Raw genomic sequence first — 24,482 nt, 5'->3', positions numbered from 1 at the left:
GGCTGAGCTGTGTGGTTTATGTCACACACAGTGCCTATCCCAAAACTCAGGGGAAAGAGAATTCTGATTACTCTTAAAGAAATCCTGCTGGGAAAAGCACCCAAATTCTGGTAAAATTGCTTGAAGGAACACAGCACCACCCCTTCCTCACACGGTTTCTGCCATAAACCAGAGTGGAGTCTGAGATTACAGAGCTTTTGGGGAAAATCTGGGGGGATGCAAATGGCTCTGCCTGCTCCTGCTCACAGCCACCATTTCAGGATGGGGCTGCTGTCCCTCCCTGCATCCTGCAGGGCCCGAGGGATGCTCTGATGGAGCTGTGCAGGATGCTCAGATGGAGCTGTCCAGGATGCTCAGGGTGGAGCTGTCCAGGGATGCTCAGATGGAGCTGTCCAGGATGCTCAGGTGGAGCTGTCCAGGATGCTGGGATGGAGCTGTCCCAGGATGCTCAGATGGAGCTGTCCTGGATGCTCTGGATGGAGCTGTCCAGGGATGCTCAGATGGAGCTGTCCAGGGATGCTCAGATGGAGCTGTCCAAGATGCTCTGGATGGAGCTGTCCAGGGATGCTCAGATGGAGCTGTCCAGGGATGTTGTGGATGGAGCTGTCCAGGGATGCTCAGATGGAGCTGTCCAGGGATGCTCAGGGTGGAGCTGTCCAGGGATGTTGTGGATGGAGCTGTCCAGGGATGCTCAGATGGAGCTGTCCCAGGATGCTCAGATGGAGCTGTCCAGGATGCTGGGATGGAGCTGTCCAGGGATGCTCTGGATGGAGCTGTCCAGGGATGTTGTGGATGGAGCTGTCCAGGGTTGCTCTGGCTGATGCTGGAGCTGTCCCGGGAGGTGCTGCAGGCTCAGTGCCCCGAGCCAGCGCGGAGCTGTCCCAGCAGCGCTCCCCGCTCCATCCTCTTCCTCACCCAGCGCTGAGCACAGCGGGGCTGCTGTGGTGGGGGGAATCACGGCCCTTGTTGTGCCGACTGGACACACGGCCACAGACACCCACAGACACCCACAGACACCCACACACACCCACACACACCCACACACACCCACACACCCACACCCACAACACACCCACAGACACCCACACACACACAGACACCCACACGCACCCACACACACCAACACACCCCCACACACACCCACACACATTCACACACCTGCTGGCTGTGGCCTGTCCCCATCCCTGTCCCCATCCCCATCCCTGTCCCCTCCTCGTCCCTGTTCCCATCCCCTCCCTGTCCCCATCCCATCCCATCCCCTCCCTGTCCCCATCCCATCCCCATCCCCATCCCCGTTCCCATCCCCATCCCCATCCCATCTCCATCCCATCCCCATCTCCATCCCCATCCCTGTCCCATCCCCATCCCTGTCCCCTCCCTGTCCCCATCCCTCTCCCTATCTCCATCCCTATCCCATTCCCATCCCATCCCATCCCATCCCATCCCCATCCCATCCCATCCCCATCCCCGTTCCCATCCCATCTCCGTTCCCATCTCCATCCCATCCCCATCCCCGTTCCCATCCCATCCCATCTCCATCCCATCCCCATCTCCGTTCCCATCCCCATCCCCATCCCCATCCCATCCCCATCCCCGTTCCCGTTCCCATCCCCGTTCCCATCCCCATCCCCGTTCCCGTCCTTGTCCCCTCCCTGTCCCCGCGCCGTCCCCGCGCCCCGCCCGCCCCTCGGCCGCCCCCTGCCGGCGGGCGGTGGCAGCGCGGCGGGCGCGCAGAGCGCGGAGCGGGCGCACAGAGCGCGGAGCGGGCGCTCAGAGCGAGGAGCGCGGAGCGCTGCCGCCGGCGCATCCACAGCCGCTCCCGGCCCCGCCGCAGCCCCCCGCCCGGCCAGATGATGAACTTTCTGCGGCGCAGGCTCTCGGACAGCAGCTTCATCGCCAACCTGCCCAATGGCTACATGACCGACCTGCAGCGGCCGGAGCCGCAGCAGCCTCCGCCGCCGCCGCCTTCCGCGGGCTCCCCGGCCGCCGCCTCGGGCTCGCCGGCCTCGGAGCGCCGGCAGCCGCAGCCGCAGCCCGCGCCCCCCCAGCAGCAGCAGCCGCCGCCGCCGCAGCAGTCGGCGGGCAGCAGCTTCTTCAGCTCGCTCTCCAACGCCGTGAAGCAGACGGCGGCCTCGGCCGGGCTGGTGGACGCGTCCGCCGCCGTCTCCGCGGCTGTGGGCAGAAAGTTCAAGCTGCTCCTGGTCATCGACGAGCCGCACACGGACTGGTAGGTGCCCCCCTGCATGTCCCTGCATCATCATCATCATCATCCTCATCCTCCGTGCCCCCCGTCCTTGCCCCGTCCTCCCCGCAGGTGCGGCTCACCTGGGGCAGAGCCCCCGCAGCCGGCCCTGCTGAGGGGCTGCAGCGCAGCCTCACGGGCTGGAGGATGGAGCAAAAAAAAAACCCAAAAAAACAACCCCAGGGAGCCCTGGAGCGCCTGGCTAGCCGTGAAATCTGCTTCCCATCACCACACTAAATAAAACATCCATAGCGCCCTGACCAAGCATATCCCGTGTTCTCTGGGGAAACACAGAACCCATGCGTAGGGGCAGGTTGGGTTTAGGCGCCCTGGGCAGGGATTGCTGTGCGGAGCCGCTGTGGCGGCGGCGTTGCGTGTGTTAATCCGTGTTTACGAGCCGGTTTGTTTTCACGCAGCTCCCGCTGCTCTGTGCCATTCACCAGCGTGAATGTCCTTCGGGATGCCGGGCACCAGCCCCGGTTCTGCCCTAGCTCCGGGAATCCCTGCCCGGGCTTCATTAACTCGGCCGGTTTTATTTGGGCTGCGTGTTTGGCTCCTGCTGGTAGCATGAAAAACGTGGGGTTTTCCAAGTGTGGGACTCCCAAGCCTGGCTGGTACCAGCAGCAGAGGTTATGGCTGTTGCAGACCCGTTTGTGCTGCTGGGTGCTGTGCTCTAGAGGAAGGACACCTTCCTCTCCATCCCTGCTAACTTGTGTGTTTGCACATCGAGCTGACAATCCTCTCGTTGCTAATTACAGTGCAGAAGGTCTCAGCAGCGCCTTAAAATAATGCAGAGTAAAACAAGTCTGTTTTTGTGCCGCTGAGATCATCCGGTAATGGATTGTGGGTTTAGGGTTTGATTCTCAGCGTCTCGAATTTCCAGCCTTGCTGGCTGGGCTCGTGCAGTGCTGTGATCTGATCCCATTTGCTTTAAAAACGGTGCCTCAATAAAATACTTAGAATGAAAACTAAAACCTTTAACTATAGCAGATACATTTTTTCTGTTAAACATTACCTGTTACATTTTCCAGGATTTTTCTTCTGTCTGGTTCTGTGGTTGCTTGTGTGTGTGTGTGTCTGTGGGTGGTTTTCTTTTTTCTTTTTCTTTTTTTTTTTTTTCTTTTTGAAAAAACAAGGTGGTTGTATCGACCAGACTGAGGCAGCCTCTGTAGCTACGTCATGGAGATGCATCCATGGACACTGCTCCCTGCCTTGCAGAAACATCTATTTATTTGATATTCTGGAGTGCACAGCTCTCTGTCTGATACATTCAGTAACTCTATTTGCCCATAAGGTTTCTTTCTGGGAGATTTTTCTGTGCTTACTGGAGCCAGTCTGAGTATTTTGAACGTGGTTTTAAGTACATGGTTTAAATCCCTGATAAATGCACCCCAAATTAGCACAGTCTGTGGATGGGGGCAAAGCTTTGAAAGCCCTGCACAGGGAGTTCCTACTCCAGGTAGGAGCCTCACAGATCTACACAAGGTTACTCATGCCTGCTTGCTTTTGCCGGTTTTTTTTCTCCTCCTCATAGTATGTGACAAGGATACGTAGTAATTCTAGAAAAAACAGTTTGTTGTTGCACTGGCTCTTTCCTTTCCCAGCAATCAGAGTTGTTTTGTAGCAGAGTTTGAAATATATTCTGAAAAATGATATATCTGACCCTTGTGAGCCCCATCCAACTCCAGAGATGTGTGAATTCCGATAATTCATGCAGAAGAGTTAGTTCATACCTTGTGAAGCACGGATCTCCATGCACTGCTCTGCTGGGGTGTTTGACTCTGTGGGCTGAAATGGAACCAGGATTACAATTTGGGCAAGGCAAAGGAAGGCTGGGAAGGGCAGCAGGTGAGTGCCAGTGCCTGCTGGGCACCCCCAGCTCCCCGGCTGTGCTGCAGGGGGAGGCTGGCACAGCTCTGTCATGTGATGCTCTGAGCAAACCCCAGCAATAACAGCAAAACCAGCACCAAAACCAGCACTAAAACCAGCACTAAACCAGCACTAAAACCAGCACCAAACCAGCAACAAAACAGCACCAAAACCAGCACCAAAACAGCACCAAACCATCACTAAAACAGCACCAAAACCAGCACCAAACCAGCACCAAAACATCACCAAAACCAGCACCAAAGCAGCACGAAACCAGCACTAAAACCAGCACTAAAACCAGCACTAAACCCAGCACCAAACCAGCACCAAAACCAGCACCAAACCAGCACCAAAACCAGCACCAAACCAGCACCAAACCCAGCACCAAAATCAGCACCAAACCAGCACCAAACCCAGCACCAAAATCAGCACCAAACCAGCACCAAACCAGCACCAAACCAGCACCAAAACCAGCACCAAATCAGCAACAAACCAGTACCAAATCAGCACCAAACCAGCACCAAACCAGCACCAAAACCAGCACCAAACCAGTACTAAAACCAGCACCAAAACCAGCACCAAAATCAGCACCAAACCAGCACCAAAACCAGCACCAAACCTAGCACCAAAATCAGCACCAAACCAGCACCAAACCAGCACCAAAACCAGCACAAAACCAGCACTAAAACTAGCACCAAACCAGCACTAAACCAGCACCAAACCAGCACCAAAACCAGCACCAAAACAGCACTAAACCAGCACCAAACCAGCACCAAAACCAGCACCAAACCAGCACCAAAACCAGCACAAAGCCCAGCACCAAAATCAGCACCAAATCAGCACCAAAACCAGCACCAAACCAGCACTAAAACCATCACCAAAACAGCACTAAAGCAGCACCAACCAGCACCAAACCAGCACCAAAACCAGCACCAAAACCAGCACCAAAACCAGCACTAAAACCAGCACCAAATCAGCACTAAATCCAGCACCACAACCAGCACCAAACCAGCACCAAAACCAGCACCAAACCAGCACCAAACCCAGCACCAAATCCAGCACCAAACCAGCACCAAAACCAGCACCAAACCAGCACCAAACCAGCACCAAACCATCACCAAAACATCACCAAAACCAGCACCAAACCAGCACTAAAACCAGCAGCCCTGAGAGCCTCCAGAACCCTCCCAGCTGCTGGGCTCTGATCCTCACAGGAGGATCAGGGGTTTGGCCTCTGCTTTTGTGGTGTTTTCTGCTCAGTGTGTTTGTTTGCCTTAGATTAAAATGTGTATGTTGCTTATGGGTTTCAAGTTCAATAGAAATCCAAGGATATTGGTCTGGATCACTGGGATCTCACTGGTTCAGGATCCTTTCCCCAGCAAGGGCCAGAGGAAACAACATTTTTCTGTTAGAAAAGACAGAAACCCTGGCATAAATGGACCCTTTCTCTTACCCCTGGCATAAAGGGACATCTAGTTTTCAATATATTTTATTTCTCTGAAAGATTGACTCATACTTCAATTATTATATTCATAATACATATATAATATATACTATATTAATTATATATATATATATATAGATATATATTCAAGATGTAGTAACCCAATATTGTTGCTGTTCATGGAATCACTTGGGATATTCTACCTAGAACCAAATCCAAGTTGTTTCTTGCATTTTATAATCTTGATTTCAGTGATATTTCTCCTCAATTTCTTGCCCTAAGAGGTTTGTCCTGTTGCAAGTCTTGAAATTCTCCATTTCAGTTACTTTACCTTTATGGCATGGGACAGGGGGAAAAACTGGGAGAATTGGCTTAGCTATACTAATTTGTATATTTTTTAGCCTTTTTCTTACTTCTTAAGGAAAGAGTATATGCCGCTGTGTCAAAGCCCCCTCCTTTCTCAGTCCAGGGTGTGTTAGAGCTGTAAGGGATAATTCTTTCCCTGCAGGTGCTTTGGAGTCTTCCAACCACGTTTAGTGATGGTGCTTCTCCTGAAGGCAGGGCTGAATCAAAGATTTTCCACCAGCCTTGGTGGCAAAGAGAAGGGACAAACTGAAAATAGGCTAAAGGTTGTAGTCAATAAATCCATGGCAAGGGATCTTTGTTGGTTCTGGTTTGTAGCATTCACATTCTCTGAACAAATCCCTTCGTCCAGGATTTCTCTTCTGGGAAGCTGAGAAGCCTCAGAGAAAAAGGAAAACAATTCTGATCTCATTTGCTTCTCCTGTGTTGTGCTCCTGTGGAATGTGTTAGGAGATTGTTCACCCACAGGTGATTGTTCCATTGGTGTAAGAGCCTGAATGAGGGATGTGGGACTCCAGGCAGCTCTCCAAAATGCAGTTTAGTTTATTGTATCCAAAATGCAGTTTATTTTATCCAAAATGCAGTTTATGGTATCCAAAATGCAGTTTATTGTACCCAAAATGCAGTTTATGGTATCCAAAATGCAGTTTATGGTATCCAAAATGCAGTTTATTCCATCCAAGAGGTTCCAGCAGCCCAGGGTGGTGGGTGACAGAGCTGTGCCCACAGCTGTCAGCTCCAGCTGCAGGCAGGCCTGGAGTCCCTTGGTTTTGGTTCCAGTGCATTATAGACTTTTCTTTGCTGAGCATCTTCATACAGCAGAACCAATCCATACCTTAACTGTTATCTATAGCCCATCATAACTACTGTAATTACCATATTCATGTCACTGTTCTCCAATCACTCAAAGTCAGTGCATTACAGTTTAAGCTAGAAGTTGTTTTTCAGTTTTCTTGCAGTGGAAAATTCTGAGACCTTTTTTCTCCTTGTAACTTTGCTGCCTTGTTTGCCTGTGCTCTCTTTCTGCTTGGTACAAACATCTTCTTGTTTGGGGTGGGTTTATCCTTTGCTCTAAGCCATAAAAACCCCTTCTAACTAACACACCCTTTGCCTCCTTGGTTATCCAGTCAGACTGGCTCAGCAATTCTTTTCTTCTATATCAAAACTTGCTTCCATCTCTATTCCTTCATCAGACTCTACATTTAAAAATCTTTCTTCTAAGAACACATATCTGTGAGACTTTCTTGTCAAACTTTCATCCTTCCCAGCACATTGGGTTCTGCTGTGAGTTGTTTTCACTCTCTGGCCAATCAGGGCCAAGCTGTGTCAGTACTCTGGAGAGAGTCACCAGTTTTCATTATTATCTTTTAGCATTCTGTAAGTGTCCTTTCTCTATTCTTTAGTTTAGTATAGTATTCTTTAATATAATAAAATAAATGATCCTTCTGAGAACATGGAGTCAGGTTCATCATTCCAGCCTTGGTCAGGCTATTTCCCAGCAAATACAATACTGGTTCTTGTGGAAGACTTTCTCCTGGTCCCTTTGTACCATCAATGACCCTCAGGCCCACAGGTGGAAGCAAATAGCCAGAAATGATTTCCCCAATTGGAAATCTCCTGTCATTCCAGAACAGCACCATGAGGAAGAGTGCAAACCCTTCCAGTGGAGCAATGCTGGTAATTTGTATAAATTTCCATTAAGACATTGGAAAAGCTGATTTTATTTCCAGGCCTGTTCTTTATGCAGTGGGAGGTGATGTCCTTTCCATCTGCAGCTGCATCTTGAGCAGACATTTCCAATCATTTCCAATTCCTGACCTGCAGAGCCCTGGAATGAGTTCCCACAGCTGCTGGAAGGGCTTGGAGCTGCAGTGGGAACGTGTCTGATGCTGCAGGGGAGGGCAGAGCCTCAAGAACCACTTGTGAGGTTTAATGGTGATTGGATGTGATGGATTTCCATGGCTGTTCTGCAGCTTTGAGGATCTTTGTTGATATTTTACAAATGGAGGAAACCAAGGAGTGAAATCATTTGTTCAAGGTCATCCAAGCAGCCACTGGCAGAGCTGAATTAAACCTAGACAGCTTGCTTCAACTTCTCCTTTAATTCTGCATGAAGTATCCAGAATTTCAGCTAGATAGGTTTATTTTGAAATGGTTAAAATGGGTTTATTTTTAATTTCCTCAGAAATAACCTTTTTGTTCTGTACACAAAAAGTCCTGAATATCCAGCACTGAACAAGCAGCTGATGAGAGGCCATACACCAGTGGCAAGGGGCCAAGGTGCTGTGTATAGATCATTATCTTTATTAAAAACTTATGTGTAAGATGCAGAAAGCTGCTTCAATACTGAAAACTAATCATCACTGAGTGTGTCCTGTCCTTTAAACATTGAATATCAGACTTGTTGGCAGCAGCAATGAAATTATAACAAGAACGAAGCTGGGAAATTTTGGTTTTAGGTTTTTTTAGCATAAATCGTATCAGTACCTTTTTTTTTTTTTTTCACAGACAATTACACATTTCACTTCATGTTTACTGCCAGAGTAGTTACTCAGCCTGTGACAGGCTCCAGAGATAAACCCCAAATGGCTGGGACAAATGCTCAATGAAGAGCAAACTCTCTGGTTTCAAATTACCCAGCCATTTATGGGCCAGCATTGCTCATCAGAAATATTTTTAATATGAACACAGTGCAGAAAAGCTCTGCTTGATGACACAAAAATTTCATGAAGTGAGCAGTGTGAGTTTTTTAGGGTTTGATTTTTGTTTGGGGTTTTATTTTGTTCACTGGAAGGTGGGAACCAGTTTCAATTAAAACTCTTTGTGCCGTTGTTTTTTGGAACTACCAAACATTCATGAGCACACTACAATGACAATGTCGCTGCAGCTTTCTGTTCATTAGGGATGGCTCAATTGTGCATAACTAATTAGCAGTGCCTGACTCCAATTGGCCTGGAATTCTCATGTATTTAGCTGTAACATGTTGCTTTAGTAGCTGCAGCTCTCACGTCATTCAGTGCAAGCCTCCAGTGAGCGAGTTTCCCAAATTGAGAAGGCATCACTTGGTTTTAATAATGCATGAATGAGGGGACTGCTCTGCCAGAGCACCCTGCAGCCTTTGGGATGGCTCTGAGGAGAAAACAACAACGTCCCTGCATCCTCCTGGCCTGACACAGCTCCCTGCCACCAGCAGAAAACCCAGAGCCAGGGGGGAATGGGGAGGGAAACCCAGGCTGGGGCAAAGGGGAGCTGGTGCAGGGGATGGAGGGGATGCCTTGGCAGGGACTGATGGTGGGAGGTGTTTGGAGACAAACCCAGCAGCCCTGGAGAGGAGGGAAGAGGTTTTTAAAGAGTCTCTGTCTCAAGATTTTGACCAAATGGCCAAAGGGTGTGAGAAAAAGATAATCTTATCAAAATGTAAAAAATAATCTTACCAATATGTGTATTTTATATGGGGAGAAAAAGCGTACACTAAATCACCTTTATTCATTTAAAATGCCCTGAGCAACAAGAAACTCTTGATATGAAAGGAAAACAACCTTGCCTTTGGTGCGACACTTCTAAATTTGGGTGAGATAATCTTATCAAAATGTAAAAGATAATCTTACTAATATACATATAAAATATATAAAATATATATATTTATATTTATATATAGAAATATATAAAATAATATATATAAAAAATATATATTTTATATGGGGAGAAAAAGCATACACTAAATCACTTTTATTCATTTAAAATGCCCTGACCAACAAGAAACTCTTGATATTAAAGGAAAACGACCTTGCCTTTGGTGTAACACTTCTAAATTTGGGTGAGATAATCTTATCAAAATGTAAAAGATAATCTTACCAATATACATATAAAATATATAAAATAAATATATATATATTTATATATATAAATATATAAAATAAATAATATATATTAGAAATATATATTTTATATGGGGAGAAAAAGCATACACTAAATCACTTTTATTCACTTAAAATGCCCTGAGCAACAAGAAACTCTTGATAGTAAAGGAAAACAACCTTGCCTTTGGTGTAACACTTCTAAATTTGGGTGAGATAATCTTATCAAAATGTAAAAGATAATCTTACCAATATACATATAAAATATATAAAATATATATATATATTTATATATATAAATATATAAAATAAATAATAGATATAAAATATATATATTTTATATGGGGAGAAAAAGCGTACACTAAATCACTTTTATTCATTTAAAATGCCCTGACCAACAAGAAATTCTTGATATTAAAGGAAAACAGCCTTGCCTTTGGGGTAACACTTCTAAATTTGGGAAACTCGCTCACTGAAGGCTTGCACTGAATGGCATGTGAGCTGCAGCTACTAAAGCAACATGTTACAGCTAAATACATGAGAATTCCAGGCCAATTGGAGTCAGGGACTGCTAATTAGTTATGCACAATTGAGCCATCCCTAATGAACAGAAAAGCTGCAGTGACATTGTCATTGTAGTGTGCTCATGAATGTTTGGTAGTTACAAAAAACAACGGCACAAAGAGTTTTAATTGAAAACTGGTTCCCACCTTCCAGTGAACAAAATAAAACCCCAAGTTCAAGGAGGCAACAGGTTCCTTAAAACCTCTGAAACTGAACAAGAGTGACAAAGGTTTTTCTGTAGTTTCTCTCTAATTTTTTGCTTCCTTTGGAAATGTCACATTTCAAAATTCTCTTTGTGAGCCATTTCAGTCTCACTCCAGCCTTTGCAGTGGGTTCCCAGCCCTCCAAAAAGGAGCTGCAAGCAGCTTTTGCATGAGGCCAGCGTGTGCCTCTTCCAGCAGGTAATTGGAAATTAGATCAGCCCTGCAGCTCCCAGCTCTGCATTAAGGGCTCTCTGCCTCTGCAATCCAAATAAAAACACAATTAAAGGAGGGATGCAGGCACAAACAGCACATCTCTGAAGCCTGGGAGGGCTCAGGCAGGAAACCACCAGGCTTTCTGCAGTTCCATCTGAGCTCTGCCTCCTCAGCCACTGCAGGAGCTGTTCCAAGGGGTAAAACAGCTCGTGGGCCTTGGCACTGCTTCTTTGTCCATGTTTTCAATATTAATTCCACACTGGGAAAGGGCTGGAGGAGCAGGACTTGCAGCTCAGCTAACTGAAGTATGGAACGTGTTAAATCTGAATTTTTGTGTACAGCAACCTCACCCAAGCTGTGCTTCATGTGTTTCATTTCAAAGTGTGGAGCATGTTAAATCTGTATTTTTGTGTACAGCAACCTCACTCAAGTTGTGCTTCATGTGTTTCATTTTAAAGTATGGAGCATGTTAAATTTGTATTTTTGTGTACAGCAACCTCACCTAAGTTGTGTTTTGTGTGTTTCATTTTAAAATATAGATCATGTTAAATCTGTATTTTTGTGTACAGCAACCTCACCTAATTTGTGTTTTGTGTGTTTCATTTTAAAGTATGGAGCATGTTAAATCTGTATTTTTGTGTACAGTAACCTCACTCAAGCTGTGCTTCATGTGTTTCATTTCAAAGTGTGGATCATGTTAAATCTGTATTTTTGTGTACAACAACCTCACCCAATCTGTGCTTCATGTGTTACATTTTAAAGTATGGAGCATGTTAAATCTGTATTTTTGTGTACAGCAGCCTCACTTAAGTTGTGTTTTGTGTGTTTCATTTTAAAGTATGGAGCATGTTAAATCTGTATTTTTGTGTACAGCAACCTTACCTAATTTGTGTTTTGTGTGTTTCATTTCAAAGTGTGGATCAAGTTAAATCTGTATTTTTGTGTACAGCAGCCTCACTCAAGTTGTGTTCCGTGTGTTTCATTTCAAAGTATGGATCATGTTAAATCTGTATTTTTGTGTACAGCAACCTCACCTAAGTTGTGTTTTATGTGTTTCATTTTAAAATATAGAGCATGTTAAGTCTGTATTTTTGTGTACAGCAACCTCACCCAGGTTGTGTTCCACGTGTTTCATTTTGAAGCATGGAATGTGTTAAATCTGAATTTGTGTGTACAGCAGCCTCACCCAAGTTGTGCTCCACGTCTGCTCTCCCAACAGCCAGCTGGTGCAGCACCAGACAATGTCTGTGCTGGTATTTTAAGATGATCTAAGAAAGAAAATTGTTGGGTTTTTTCTGTTTATCTGCAGTTCTGTCGTGTGTAATGCTTGGCTGTGTTGGTATAAATAGCCAAACACAGTATGTGAGAGAGATTACCTTTTTGACAAGATAGAGAATGAGAACAAAATCCCTTTCATGGAGGAAAACACTTTCCCCTCCATGCTCTGTGTGTTGCCCTATCTAAACAAGTTCTTGCAGGCTCTGGTGTTATTTTAGGCAGCTGAGTGTAAATGAGATGCTGGCCACAAATTTGGGCAGATTGTGGTGTCACCCCCATCCCATCCCATCCCATCCCATCCCATTCTCCCATCCCATCCCCCTGTGCTCAGGATCAAAATGATTTTTTTCTTTTTTCCCTGTCTTTAAGAGACAATAGAAATGCCTCTGAAGCCCACTGAAAGCTGTGGTAACACGTTTGGTGGAATGGGTAACATTAGAGAAAAAAGTTTGCCAACATTTTCTTCTAAATTTTGCCTTCAGAGAAAGGAAATGGAAAAATTGGCAAGGAAAGAATTAATTTCAGGGAGGTACATTTCAAAGTAATGAGACTGAAGTGAGAGATGAAAGGAATAACAAATTGCTTGGTAGACTATGGAACCACATAAAAATAAGAAATTCTACTTGCAACCTATTCAGAATTTGATAATGGCTTGCCAGCAGCAAATTGTAACCTGTTGAAATAGGTAAGGCATGGAACAAAAGGGAATTAAAAACTGTAACATTAGATATTTTATTCTTCATAGTGCAAACATGTGTGTAGAGGACTTCCTGTGGGGATTTGCCATTGTGTAAACACTGCAGGACACTGGAAAAGCCATTTTTGCTGGAAGCATGTCTCCCCAAAAGATTGATACTAAATATTCCCACAGGAGTTTCTAAAAGTGGTGGCTTCATTTTATGCAATTTTAGTGCCCAGTTCTTAACAGCACCGTGTGAGTGACCCACAGAAATATCACATCCAGTATCACATCATTATATCCCATTAGGAATGCTTGAAACTACAGAAATCCGTTTGAATACCACTGAAATAATTGATGTTTGGGGGGTTTATACATTTATAAATAAAGCACACTGCAATCTGCATTTAAAGATGTGATAAGGCTTCAGTGAAAATCCGTGTTTGAGCATAAACTTGTGTTTGAGGAAGGGAATAACAAATGCAGGCAGCCAGGTTTGGGTACAGAGCCTGCACAGAAGGAATTTGGACCTGCTTGGCTGAACACAGCACCAAAGGTAATTACAGGCTGGTGCACAAATTGTCAAGAATGGGAAAGAGCAAATTGGCAGAGAAAGCAGTGTTGTAGATGACAAAAAGCAGCAAAGCCATGAATTAGGAAGTAAAATGTTACCTGCAGTAATGACATTGCTTCCAAAGAGGAGCAGCTCACCTTGTGGAGTGGCAGAAATGTGCAGGGAGGTGATAAAACACCCCAGCCCCATGGGAGGGAGGGCAGCCTCAGCCCTGGCTCTGCAGTGACAGCTCCTTGCTTAGTTGCACTGCTGCTCCTGCTAATTAAACAACTTTATCAGAGCCCTGCCACACTCAGAGAGCTCAGGGACAGCTGCAGGCCGCTTCAGCTTTGGGCAGAACGGGCAAAGATTTGGTGCTTTTTTCCTCCTTCGTTGTCCCCACAGGTTGTCCCTCCCTGGCTGACACGTAAATATGAATAAACAGATTCCTAACAAACAGCTGCTGTGAGGCCTTTTGGGCTGCCTAAAAACAGAGGCCAGACAGAATTAAGGGAATAAAAAGCAGTTCTGTTTATTGAAGGGCCTGCAGGTACATTTTGGGCAGGGCCTACACCCAAAATGGACCCTGGCTCACAGGTTTTTATACTTTTATCAGTTTGGTCCATTTGCACATTGGGGGTTCATCTGGCAATCCCAGCTGCAGGTAATGAAGTCATTGAGCCCAAGTTTGCTCCCCCCAAGTCCCTTTTGTTCCCATCTCTGGGCCCTGGGGCAGTGAGGTGTCCTTGATTGCCAGGCCTGGAGAGGAATTGTTGTGTGTGCCCAAAATGGGGAAGCTGCAGCTGACGCTGGGTGTGCAGTTTGGAGTGACACACTAAATATATGAAAAATATAAAAGCTCAAATCCTGAAGCATCAGGTGGCTGTGGTCAAATCCCTCATTATACTTTTCAAGCTGAGGTGGTAGAAGTGTTTGATTCCGAGGGCACAGAGTGGTAAATCCTGGGTTTCCTGCAGAGCCCAGATGTTTCAGGCAGTGCAGGGCTCCAAGAGCACCCAGCTCAGCTCCAGCTGTGTGGGATCCTGCTGGGATGCTGGGTGCCCATCTCCTGCTGCCAGGGCACAGCTGCTCACAGCTGGAATGCAGCTGGAGCTGGGATTCCTGCAGTTCAGGGGCTGCTCCAGCCCTGAGTGTGCACAGCTCCGTGCCTGACCTCACGTTTGTTCCGCCTGACCTCGTTTCTTCTTTATTCCTTCTGATTTCTTCCTAATAAAACTGATTATAATTGCACTGAAAGAGCCCAGATTGTGAGGATTAAACTCTAGTATGAGATCAGTCCCAGTCCCTTCAGTCTCACGTTTGCTCAGGGAGACCAGGGTGGCCCCAGAGAGGAAGATTCAGCTCAGGATTTCATTACCTCTCTGTTTCAGTGGTTTCTTCTGCACTGAAGACCATTTCCAAGGCAAACTTTATATGCATACACACACTTCAGCATTGAGAAATCTTAAAAGATGTTAAAGGTTTTAAAATTAATATCAGAAAAATCATCATATGAAACTTATGATTCTGAAAGTATGATGAAAACATCCAATTCCACTGAGTGGCAATATGGTTTCAGAGTGTGCTGTGAGTGCAGAACTTGTTTTATTCAAGAGTTGTTGTCTCAGACATCTACTAATAATATATATATATAAAATGATAAAATTATATATTAAAAATTATATATATTACATATATAAATAAAATATGTATATATATAATTCAAAGTTCTTTCCTTGTGCTCTTGCTGTCTGTATGACATTAACTTTTCCTCTTGCTGTTCCTCTTCAACAGAATTTATCAAAGATTAAATACCAGCGCTCCTAATTCATTAGAATATTTATTTGTAAGAATCTACCATTGCCACACATTCAAGTTGCTCTTTATCCCAATATCTCCTCCTTCCTTAAAGCCCAATTGACTTTCCAGGTTCCCTGTGCTGATCTTGGTGTTTAAAAAGAATCAAACTAAGGCAAGATGTGTATAGTACATAAATTTTGATATCAAGGTGTATAAAAATCCTAGGGATACTTTTAATGAGGAAAAATTACTTATGAGGCCTTTGTTTTTAACAGATAACCAAAGGTAATTTTCCTGAGTCTTGTTTGGCTGTTCCATATACAATATACCAAGAAATGACAGGAGTGTTTTTGACAGTGCTTTTGAAATGTGCTTGTGTGTGTGTACTCATGTACATCTGTATCTAGAAGGGTTTTTTGGGAGAAGAATTTGTAGGAATTTTCACTGGTGTAGGAATTTTCACTGTCCAGTGTGGTGGTTTTAGTTTGAAATTGGGTAGAAACACTAATTTTGTGTAGTGGTTTTGGTTTGTTAATTTGAGATTTTATTAATGTCAAGATTTCATTAATTTTGAGATTTCTTGTTGTGAGATAGGATTAGGAGAAAGATCAAGTAGGCTCAAAACTTTAAAAGGCTGTAAAGAAAAATTTATTAACAATAACCAGGAGAAAGGGTAATAAGAATTCTAATTTACCCTTTAGAAGAGTTTTGGTGTTTTGTGTGGCTGTTCCATGCAATATATATCAATAAATGACAGGAGTGTTTGTGATAGGCCTTTTGAAATGTGTTTGTGTGCATGCAGTCATGTACATCTGTATGTAGAGGGTTTTTTTTGGGAGAAGAATTTGTAGGAATTTTCACTGGTGGATGTTGTCCAGTGTGGTGGTTTTAGTTTGAAGCTGAGTAGAAACACTAATTTTGTGTAGTGGTTTTGGTTTGTTAATTTGAGATTTTGTTAATTTTGAGATTTTTTGGTTAATGCAGTAAAGAGTGTGGTGGGTTTGGTGTGGGTTAATTGCTTAAAACTTTAAAAGGGTTTAAAGAAAACATTATTAACAATAACTAAAAGAAAAGGTAATAAGAATTAGAATAAAACCTTGAATATAAAAACAAAAAAAATAGAATATTTTTGGTTTTTTCTATGGCTGTTCCACAGAATATATATCAATAAATGACAGGAGTGTTTGTGATAGGCCTTTTGAAATCTGTTTTTGTGTATGTAGTCGTGTACAACTGTATGTAGAGGGTTTTTTTGGGAGAAGAATTGTAGGAATTTTCACTGTCCAGTGTGGTGGTTTTAGTCTGAAGCTGAGTAGAAACACTAATTTTGTGTAGTGGTTTTGGTTTGTTAATTTGAGATTTCACTAATTTTGAGATTTTTTGGTTAATGCAGTAACGAGTGTGGTGGGCTTGGTGTAGGTTAATTACTAATGTGCAATTTAATTGTGAGATATCATTAGGAGAAAGGTAAAGTAGGCTCAAAACTTTAAAAGGATATAAAGAAAACTTTTTAAACAGTAATTAAAAGAAAGGGTAATAAGAATTAGAATAAAACCTTTAGAATACTTTTGACTTTTTTGTGTGGCTGTTCCACACAATATTTATCAATAAGTGACAGGAGTGTTTGTGATAGGCCTTTTTAAGTGTGTTTGTGTGTGTGTACTCATGTACATCTGTATCTAGAAGGGTTTTTGGGAGAAGAATTTGTAGGAATTTTCACTGGTGGATGTTGTCCAGTGTGGTGGTTTTAGTCTGAAGCTGAGTAGAAACACTAATTTTGTGTAGTGGTTTTGGTTTGTTAATTTGAGATTTTGTTAATTTTGGGATTTCTTGGTTAATGCAGTAAAGAGTGTGGTGGGTTTGGTGTGGGTTAATTGCTTAAAACTTTAAAAGGGTTTAAAGAAAACATTATTAACAATAACTAAAAGAAAAGGTAATAAGAATTAGAATAAAACCTTGAATATAAAAACCAAAAAAATAGAATATTTTTGGTTTTTTCTATGGCTGTTCCATACAATATATATCAATAAATGACAGGAGTGTTTGTGATAGGCGTTTTGAAATCTGTTTTTGTGTGTGTAGTCATGAATATCTGTATGTAGAGGGTTTTTTGGGAGAGAATTTACAGGAATTTTCACTGGTGGATGTTGTCCAGATAGAAAGCAGTCTCCATGGCTGCAGTTTTCTTGCCCTGGAATAAGAGGAACCTCTCCATGGTGCCAGTGCAAAGTCACTCAGGTGTTTTGAAGACAAAAAGGTCTCATGAGCATCTCTTGTGTGGGTTACAATGCAGAAATTCTGGGCTGGAGATGCTCAGGATTTGTGTCAGGCTGTTCCCTGCCTAAATTCTCTCAGCTGGACCCATGGGCTAGGATTTTGTGCTGATTAATTTTCCTTGCTAAGCAAGAAATGTCTGATGTGAACCTGCAATAATTCAATGTACACAGGGGTAAGATTACCTGCCTTGGCAATAGTAACAATACATGGGAGAAGCCAAGATAAAGCATAATTAATGTGCATTATTGTTTACATTATTTCTCCTCCCATCACTTCCACTGGCTTGGTGAAGCTCTTACAGCAGTGCTTTTCTGTTTAGTTTTGCTGTTGTTTTATTCTTTTATTTGCTAGAAGGCCTTGCCAAAAAATCAGGCAGCTAATGGAGCTTTGGGGTTGTTGCTTGGTGGGTTTCTTTTTTGTTTTCTTTTTTTGTTTCCCCCCTGAATATTATATATATATTATATATATTATATATATTATATATATATTATATATATTATATATATTATATATATAATATATAATATATAATATATATTATATATATTATATATATTATATATATATTTTTATATATATTATATATAATTTATATATATTATATATATATATTTTATTGTATATTATTATATTATTATAATATAATATATTATTATATATTATTATATATATTATTATATTGTAATATATATAATATATATATATATATAAATTATATATTTTTTGTTTTCTTTTTTTTTTTCCCTTGAATATTATAAATGTCTTTTCCAGCTCCCAGATCCTTGGCTCTTGGGCTGTGCATTGATGACAAACCAGCTCCTAGGTGGCCTTTAGAGTAAACCACACGTGCACAGTGAGAGGAGATGGCAGAGTGTGACTGTTCCTGTCCAAATCCCTGCTGATTGTCACTGTCCAAATCCCTCTGTGAGGACGCCCCTGTGTTTCAGGAACAGCTCTCAGCAAGGCTTTCACCATGGCATAAACACACAGGTGCTGTTCTCCTGCAGGCCAGGCTCTGTGGGACTTCATGTGGCAACAACAGAATTAAATCTCGATTTTCTCCTTTGCTGGGCTCCTCACTGGGCTGGTGGAGGCTTTCCCTGGGTGTTTGTTGGTCAGTTCTTGGCTGGGTGATCCAGGGCAGGGAATTTGTGATGCTGTCTGTGGAACTGAATTCCAGCAGTGCTTTCAGCCTTCTGAAAAGCACATGGCAAACTGCTCAGTCTGTCTGTCTGTCTGTCTGTCAAGATGGGATGGACACTTTGTGCATGTAACTCTTTAACAAACACTAGTGTAAGGCTTAAAGCACATTGCTTCATTTCAAGGATTGTTTCAGTTTGGGAATTTTCAACTGAGTGTTTGAAAGGAAGCAAACCTAATTGGTGTGAAGAAAACGTTTATTTTTGAGGGATGAGCAATAGTTCTAAAAGTCACTTTTTTATTTCTTTAATTAGTCTGTGTTTTAGAGTAGCTTTTTTGATAGATGACTGCAATTCTTTAGATCTAGACCATTGATAGATGAATGAAATTCTTTAGATCTAGACACTGGACTCCTCAAGATGAGAACAGAATATTTTCACTTTGAGGACTTGAGCAAATAACTTTCATGCTGGAAAATGGGATTATGTGTAAAACATAATCAGAGTTAACGATGTTAATCAGCAAAAGCAGCTGTTGTAAGGTATCAACGTCCCCATCTCTGCTGCACCAGGCCTGGAGTGCTGTGCTGCTAATCTCATTAGCACACACAACTAATTTCATTTGGGGGCACAAACAGCCTAATCTGCACATGGGTAAAAGTGTGTGCACATCTCTGCCTGTCTGCAGCAACCCAGGAGCATTTTCCTCACAGAGCTGTGCAGGGCATAAAATTATTCTGTATAATGAGGACAAATCCCTCAGTTTTGCCTGAAACATTGCCTGAAAACTTGGGGTAAAAACCCGTGACTGTAGGACCACAGAAGTTCTGTATGTCTGTAAATGGAAAAGAAATTGATTAGAAACAGCTGTGATCAGATTGTTAAAGTCATAAATATTCAGTCATCTTTAATACCCTCTCAAAAAATATCTCTGTTTAGATTCCAGTGCACAGCACCTGCCTGTGTAGATTCTTTTATTGAATTCAGATGGAATAAGGTTTTTTCTGTCCAAACTCAAATTAAACTGATGCACACTTACTGCCTTTTACAATTCTCTTTGTCAGCTGTCCCCACTAATACTGCTGCTCATTTTGAGGTCAGTGTGCAGTCACTTAACCATGTTAAAACTAAATACAGCAGACCTCAAGAATTATTTAAAGGTTGATCTTTTTGCTTAAAAATAATATTTCAGAACTGGTTTTTGCTTGACTCAATCATTACTGAAACCTTTTGGAAAGGGTGAAGAAGAAAAATCCAATATATGGAGTTTCCATGTCGTCATTTTTAATTAAAAACCTCTAATCTGGCCCTTTGTGTGGAAAGCAAAATGGAACATTCAGGGTGAAATTACTGTGGAGGCTTGGAAGTGGCAGTGAAAGGCATCAAACAGTGACTGGGCACGGTCTGCTCACAATTCCTGTGTTTATTTACTCCTGTCTTGTTTCCACACGAGCAGTGAAGTAGCTGCATGTGACAGCAGTGATGTTTTGGGGAAATATTGTGCTGTGGTGAGTCATGACATTTTAACTTGCTGTTCCTTTTCACAAGAGCTGTTTCAAGCTGCTTGTTGATTTTTCTGAGGAATTGATCCCTGACTTTAATCTGTCACCCTTCACTTCAAATAGGCAAAAGTTGTGACATTAAATTAATACGACAAAAATGGTGATACTCTGCTGATAGGTTTCCAGATTAAGCTGTAAAATGGTGCAAATACCTCCACAAAAACCAGGAATTCTGAGGCTTTTCCAAGCAAATGAAAGCAGTCAATGGAGTGCAGGTCCAGCACAGCTCTGGAGAGCTGCATTCCATGATCACTGTGGCATTTTCCAGCCCCCCTCCACACCAGCCATTAACAACCACCCTTCAAAACCATCCCCAGAGGGTGGGACAGCCACAGCCCACCTGGAATTCTCACCTGGGAAATTCTCTTCCCGTTCACCTCCTGTTTTTCTAGAGTCCTCTTAAAGAAAAAGTTGGAAGATAATGGAAAATTTCGACTTTTACATCAAGAATTCATCACAGAATAAGGAGAGACAGAATTCTTATTGTGCAGCTCAAAAGGTTGCCAAAAAGTAAAATACTTGCCATTATTCAAACACATTTTCTAAAGGTACCTGCCTGATTTCTGCATAAAGTGTCCTGGTAGCTAATGCAGGCATTGTTAAAAAATCCCCTCTCCAATACTTTGGTGGCACAAAGATGTGTTTTGCTTATGCCTTTTTCACTTGGAGAAATTTTCTTTCCATTTATGGCATCTCTTTGGGGAAAAAAAAATCAGATGATTGGGACTTGCAATTCTCCAGTGGCTCAGCCATTGAGAGATCACCTTGCTGGAATTTCTTTGTGCTGGAATAAAGGGAATTACATTCTCCTATTTCTTTGTGCTGGAATAATGGGATTACATCCTCCTATTTCTGCAGCCTTCCAAGAGCCTTTTATGAAGAGCATGATTAAATGCAAATGAAGGTTCCACCAAAGAGGCACAAGGCCCTGGAAATTGGGTGCTGGAAATTGGCTCTTTGCTCTGCTCACCTCCCTCCCTCAGTTCTGCTGGATGGGTGAATTTATAGCAGAGCAAAGTTTTCCCTAATCCACATTTCCAGAAGTTTTGGTTTTGCTTTCCCTCCTCATCCCTTCCCCTCTCCCATTCTTATTGTTCCTTATTATTCATGATTCCTTCTTATTGTTTGTTCATGCCTTTGGTCATTCAGCTCTCACTGATTAGAAACACTCAGCTTCTAAAGGGCACATGGGCTGGAAGAAATTGTCCTTGCTCAAGCTGTGACAATGAATTTGAAAATTCTCATGACTGGTCATTAAAATACTCAATTCATCACTGATACAGTGAATTACATTCAGTACCTGAACAGATTATTGTTTTGCCATACATTTAAATTACAGCATCAAATCCATTTAGGTTGTCATAATTCAAAGTTCTTTCCTTGTGCTCTTGCTGTCTGTATGAAAATAACTTTTCCTCTTGCTGTTCCTCTTCAACAGAATTTATCAAAGATAAAATATCAGTGCTCCTAATCCATTGGAATATTTATTTGTTGTTTTTATCATTATGATCTTTATATTTTACATTATGTATTATATTTATTAGTACAATATTATTATTTATTAGAATATTTTTTAATCTATTATTACCACTTACCATTTACTTATCTATTATTCATGTTGCTCTTTATCCCAATATCTCCTCCTTCCTTAAAGCCCAATTGACTTTCCAGATTCCCTGTGCTGATCTTGGTGTTTAAAAAGAATCAAACTAAGGCAAGATGTGTATAGTAATTAAATTTAGACATTGGTTCACGTGCACTTACACCATCTTGTAGTTCCAGTAGCAAAGCAGATTTGGGAGCAATTTGGTCCCCATGATTGGATAGCACAATTCAGAAATAAATTACTGCAATGTCCTATATTCCAAAATTCCAGTGTTTCTTTTTGGTGAGTTATGAGCACACTGGAGGAATATGGAAACCACATTTTCATAGAGAACTCTTTGAAATGTGCATCAACTCCTTCCAATCTTTCATGCCCTTTTCTTGTACACATTTTTAGCATTGCAGCAGCTCAGCTTCTGAGAAGACAGATTGAGCAAGTCCTAAATTTTTCAAGTATATTGCAGGATGCTCCTGGAGAAAGAGCATCCATTAATAATCTCAAATTTTTCACCTGACTCTGGACTGTGATTAAAGACAGAATCATGTGGAAGAAGCAACAACACTCAGAAGCAGCTGCTTCTATTTTGCTGTTAAGGCCAAGAATTACAGGAGAAGCAAATCCTCATGGCAGGCTGGGGAGTGCAGAGAAAATCTCATTCACCTTGCCAAGACTGGCAGGGCTCTCCTGAACCTGGGATTTGTTTGCTTGAACCACGGGGCACAGAGTTACAAATTGCAAAATAAATCAGGAGCAGGATGAAATTGAGAGTTGGACAGCTTTGAGTTCAGGCTGCAAGGAAGGGCAGAGCTGGGACAGAAGATAATTTGGCTCCTGGTCAGGTATTGATCCAGAAAATTACTTTAAAACACCACAACTTATTTGTAATCAGTACAGGAATTGCAGGCAAACCCATATTTGCCTTTTTGGTTTTTGGTTTCCTTACATGTCAGGAGTGCTCTCGGTGATGACACGTAGAGAACACCCTAAATTTTAGATTAAAAAAATAAAAAGCAGTAAAGAATTATCATACAAGTGAGAAATTTCATCAAATGAAGCCAATGGGTTTGAACCCAAGCTGTGCCCAATCCCCACCTTGTCACCAGCCAGGAGCTCTGACACATCCAGTCCTTCCTTGGACACCTCCAGGATCACCAGGGTCAATTTTTGTGGCCTATTTTTGGTAGATTAACTATTTGTGGAACACAGTGATGCTGTACAAAGCAGTGGGATTTAAAATAAACCAAAACCCCAGGTTTTCTGCATTGAATTATTACTTATCACTATTTCTTTGCTGCTTTTCAGTAGCAAAACATATTTATCCCCACGGGCATCCAGAAAACATAGAATTAAACACATAAATACTTACAGAGAATTTTCAGTGCAGTAATTATAAACTGGCTTCAGTCTCTGTTCCACATGTTAAGCAGCTTGGAACACTCAAGGCTTTGGGTGGCAAAGAGCATCTTTTTGTCATTGACTTTTACAATTTTTTTTTAATGATTATGATATAATTGCTGCAGTTCTGAACGGCATAATTTTTATGATATAATTTTTAATGATAATTTTTTTTAATGATTATGATATAATTGCTTATATCATAAAGTTCTGAACTTTGCTTTTGGAATTTTTTTCTTTCACTTGGCTTATCATTTGGAAAACATTTCAGGAAAGGAGGCTTTGACCTCCTGACAGCTGATGGACAGCAGAGATTAAACCTGGTCCATTGCAGCAAACCATTGGAACAGATTTGCCCCATTTCTGAAGTAGAGGCTTTTATCTGAAGGAATTGTAAATTTGGATCTGTCTCCTGAATTTCCAGGGCTGGGAAGGATTTTGTGATCAATATAAAATTGCACATATTTGGATTGTATTAAACAACAACTGGAATCCAAGGCAAATACTTTGTAGTTTAAATAAATATATCAGTTTGGATAAGTTTATGGGCGTGAAAATTTACACTGATTTTTTATGACTACGAATTTTATTTCACCCTTGGATTGCAGCAAAACCTGAGCAGAGACACTGGGAGGAAAGGGGAGGGCGGTGGCTTTAACCACGGAGCAGGGGCAAGGACAAATCCCGAATTTAGACGTCAAAACGCTGCAGGTTCAGCCCTGAAAGGAAGAATCGCTCGTCACAGCGATGTCTGCGAGCTTGGAGAGAAAATCCCTGGGGTGGGGAGAGGCAGAGCCGTGACTCAGCTGCGGCTGCTGCCCCGCGGGGCCGGGGGCGGCCGCTGCTGCTTCTGATTCTGCTGCTGCTGCTGCTTCTGATTCTTCTGCTCCTTCTGATTCTGCTTCCTCTCCTTCTTCTGCTGCTTCTGCTTCTGATTCTGATTCTGCTTCCTCTCCCTCTCCTTCTTCTGATTCTGCTCCTTCGGATTCTGCTTCCTCTGCTCCTTCTGATTCTGCTTCCTCTCCTTTTTCTCCTTCTTCTGCTCCTTGATTCTGCTTCCTCTCCTCCTTCTGCTGCTCCTTCTGATTCTGCTTCTTTTCCTTCTTCTGCTTCTTCTCCTTCTTCTGCTTCTTCTAATTCTGCTTCTTCTCCTTCTGCTCCTTCTGATTCTGCTTCTTTTCCTTCTTTTTCTCCTTCTTCTGCTCCTTCTCCTTCTTCTGCTCTTTCTGATTCTGCTTCTTCTCCTTCTGCTGCTTCTGATTCTGCTTCTTTTCCTTCTTCTCTTTCTTTTGCTTCTTCTTCTCCTTCTGCTTCTTCTCCTTCTTCTGCTCCTTCTGATTCTGCTTCTTTTCCTTCTTTTTCTCCTTCTTCTGCTCCTTCTGATTCTGCCCCTTCTGATTCTGCTTCTTCTCCTTCTGCTCCTTCTGATTCTTCTTCT

General features: G+C 42.6%; 1 protein-coding gene across 1 annotated transcript in view; it reads left to right on the top strand.

Moving 5' to 3' along the window:
- Positions 1 to 1,697: 1,697 nt before the first annotated feature.
- The window catches only part of SYN2 (synapsin II), a 211,170-nt gene continuing 188,385 nt past the window's right edge, over positions 1,698 to 24,482 (top strand). The window contains exon 1 of the mRNA XM_054639980.2: positions 1,698 to 2,227. Within this exon, the coding sequence (XP_054495955.2) occupies positions 1,851 to 2,227 (377 nt within the window). The 5' untranslated portion in view covers positions 1,698 to 1,850. The remainder of the gene's footprint in view (positions 2,228 to 24,482) is intronic.

The sequence above is a fragment of the Agelaius phoeniceus genome, chromosome 11, assembly GCF_051311805.1.
Source record: "Agelaius phoeniceus isolate bAgePho1 chromosome 11, bAgePho1.hap1, whole genome shotgun sequence".
Lineage (NCBI taxonomy): Eukaryota > Metazoa > Chordata > Aves > Passeriformes > Icteridae > Agelaius > Agelaius phoeniceus.
This window is presented reverse-complemented; position numbering and strand designations above follow the sequence as displayed.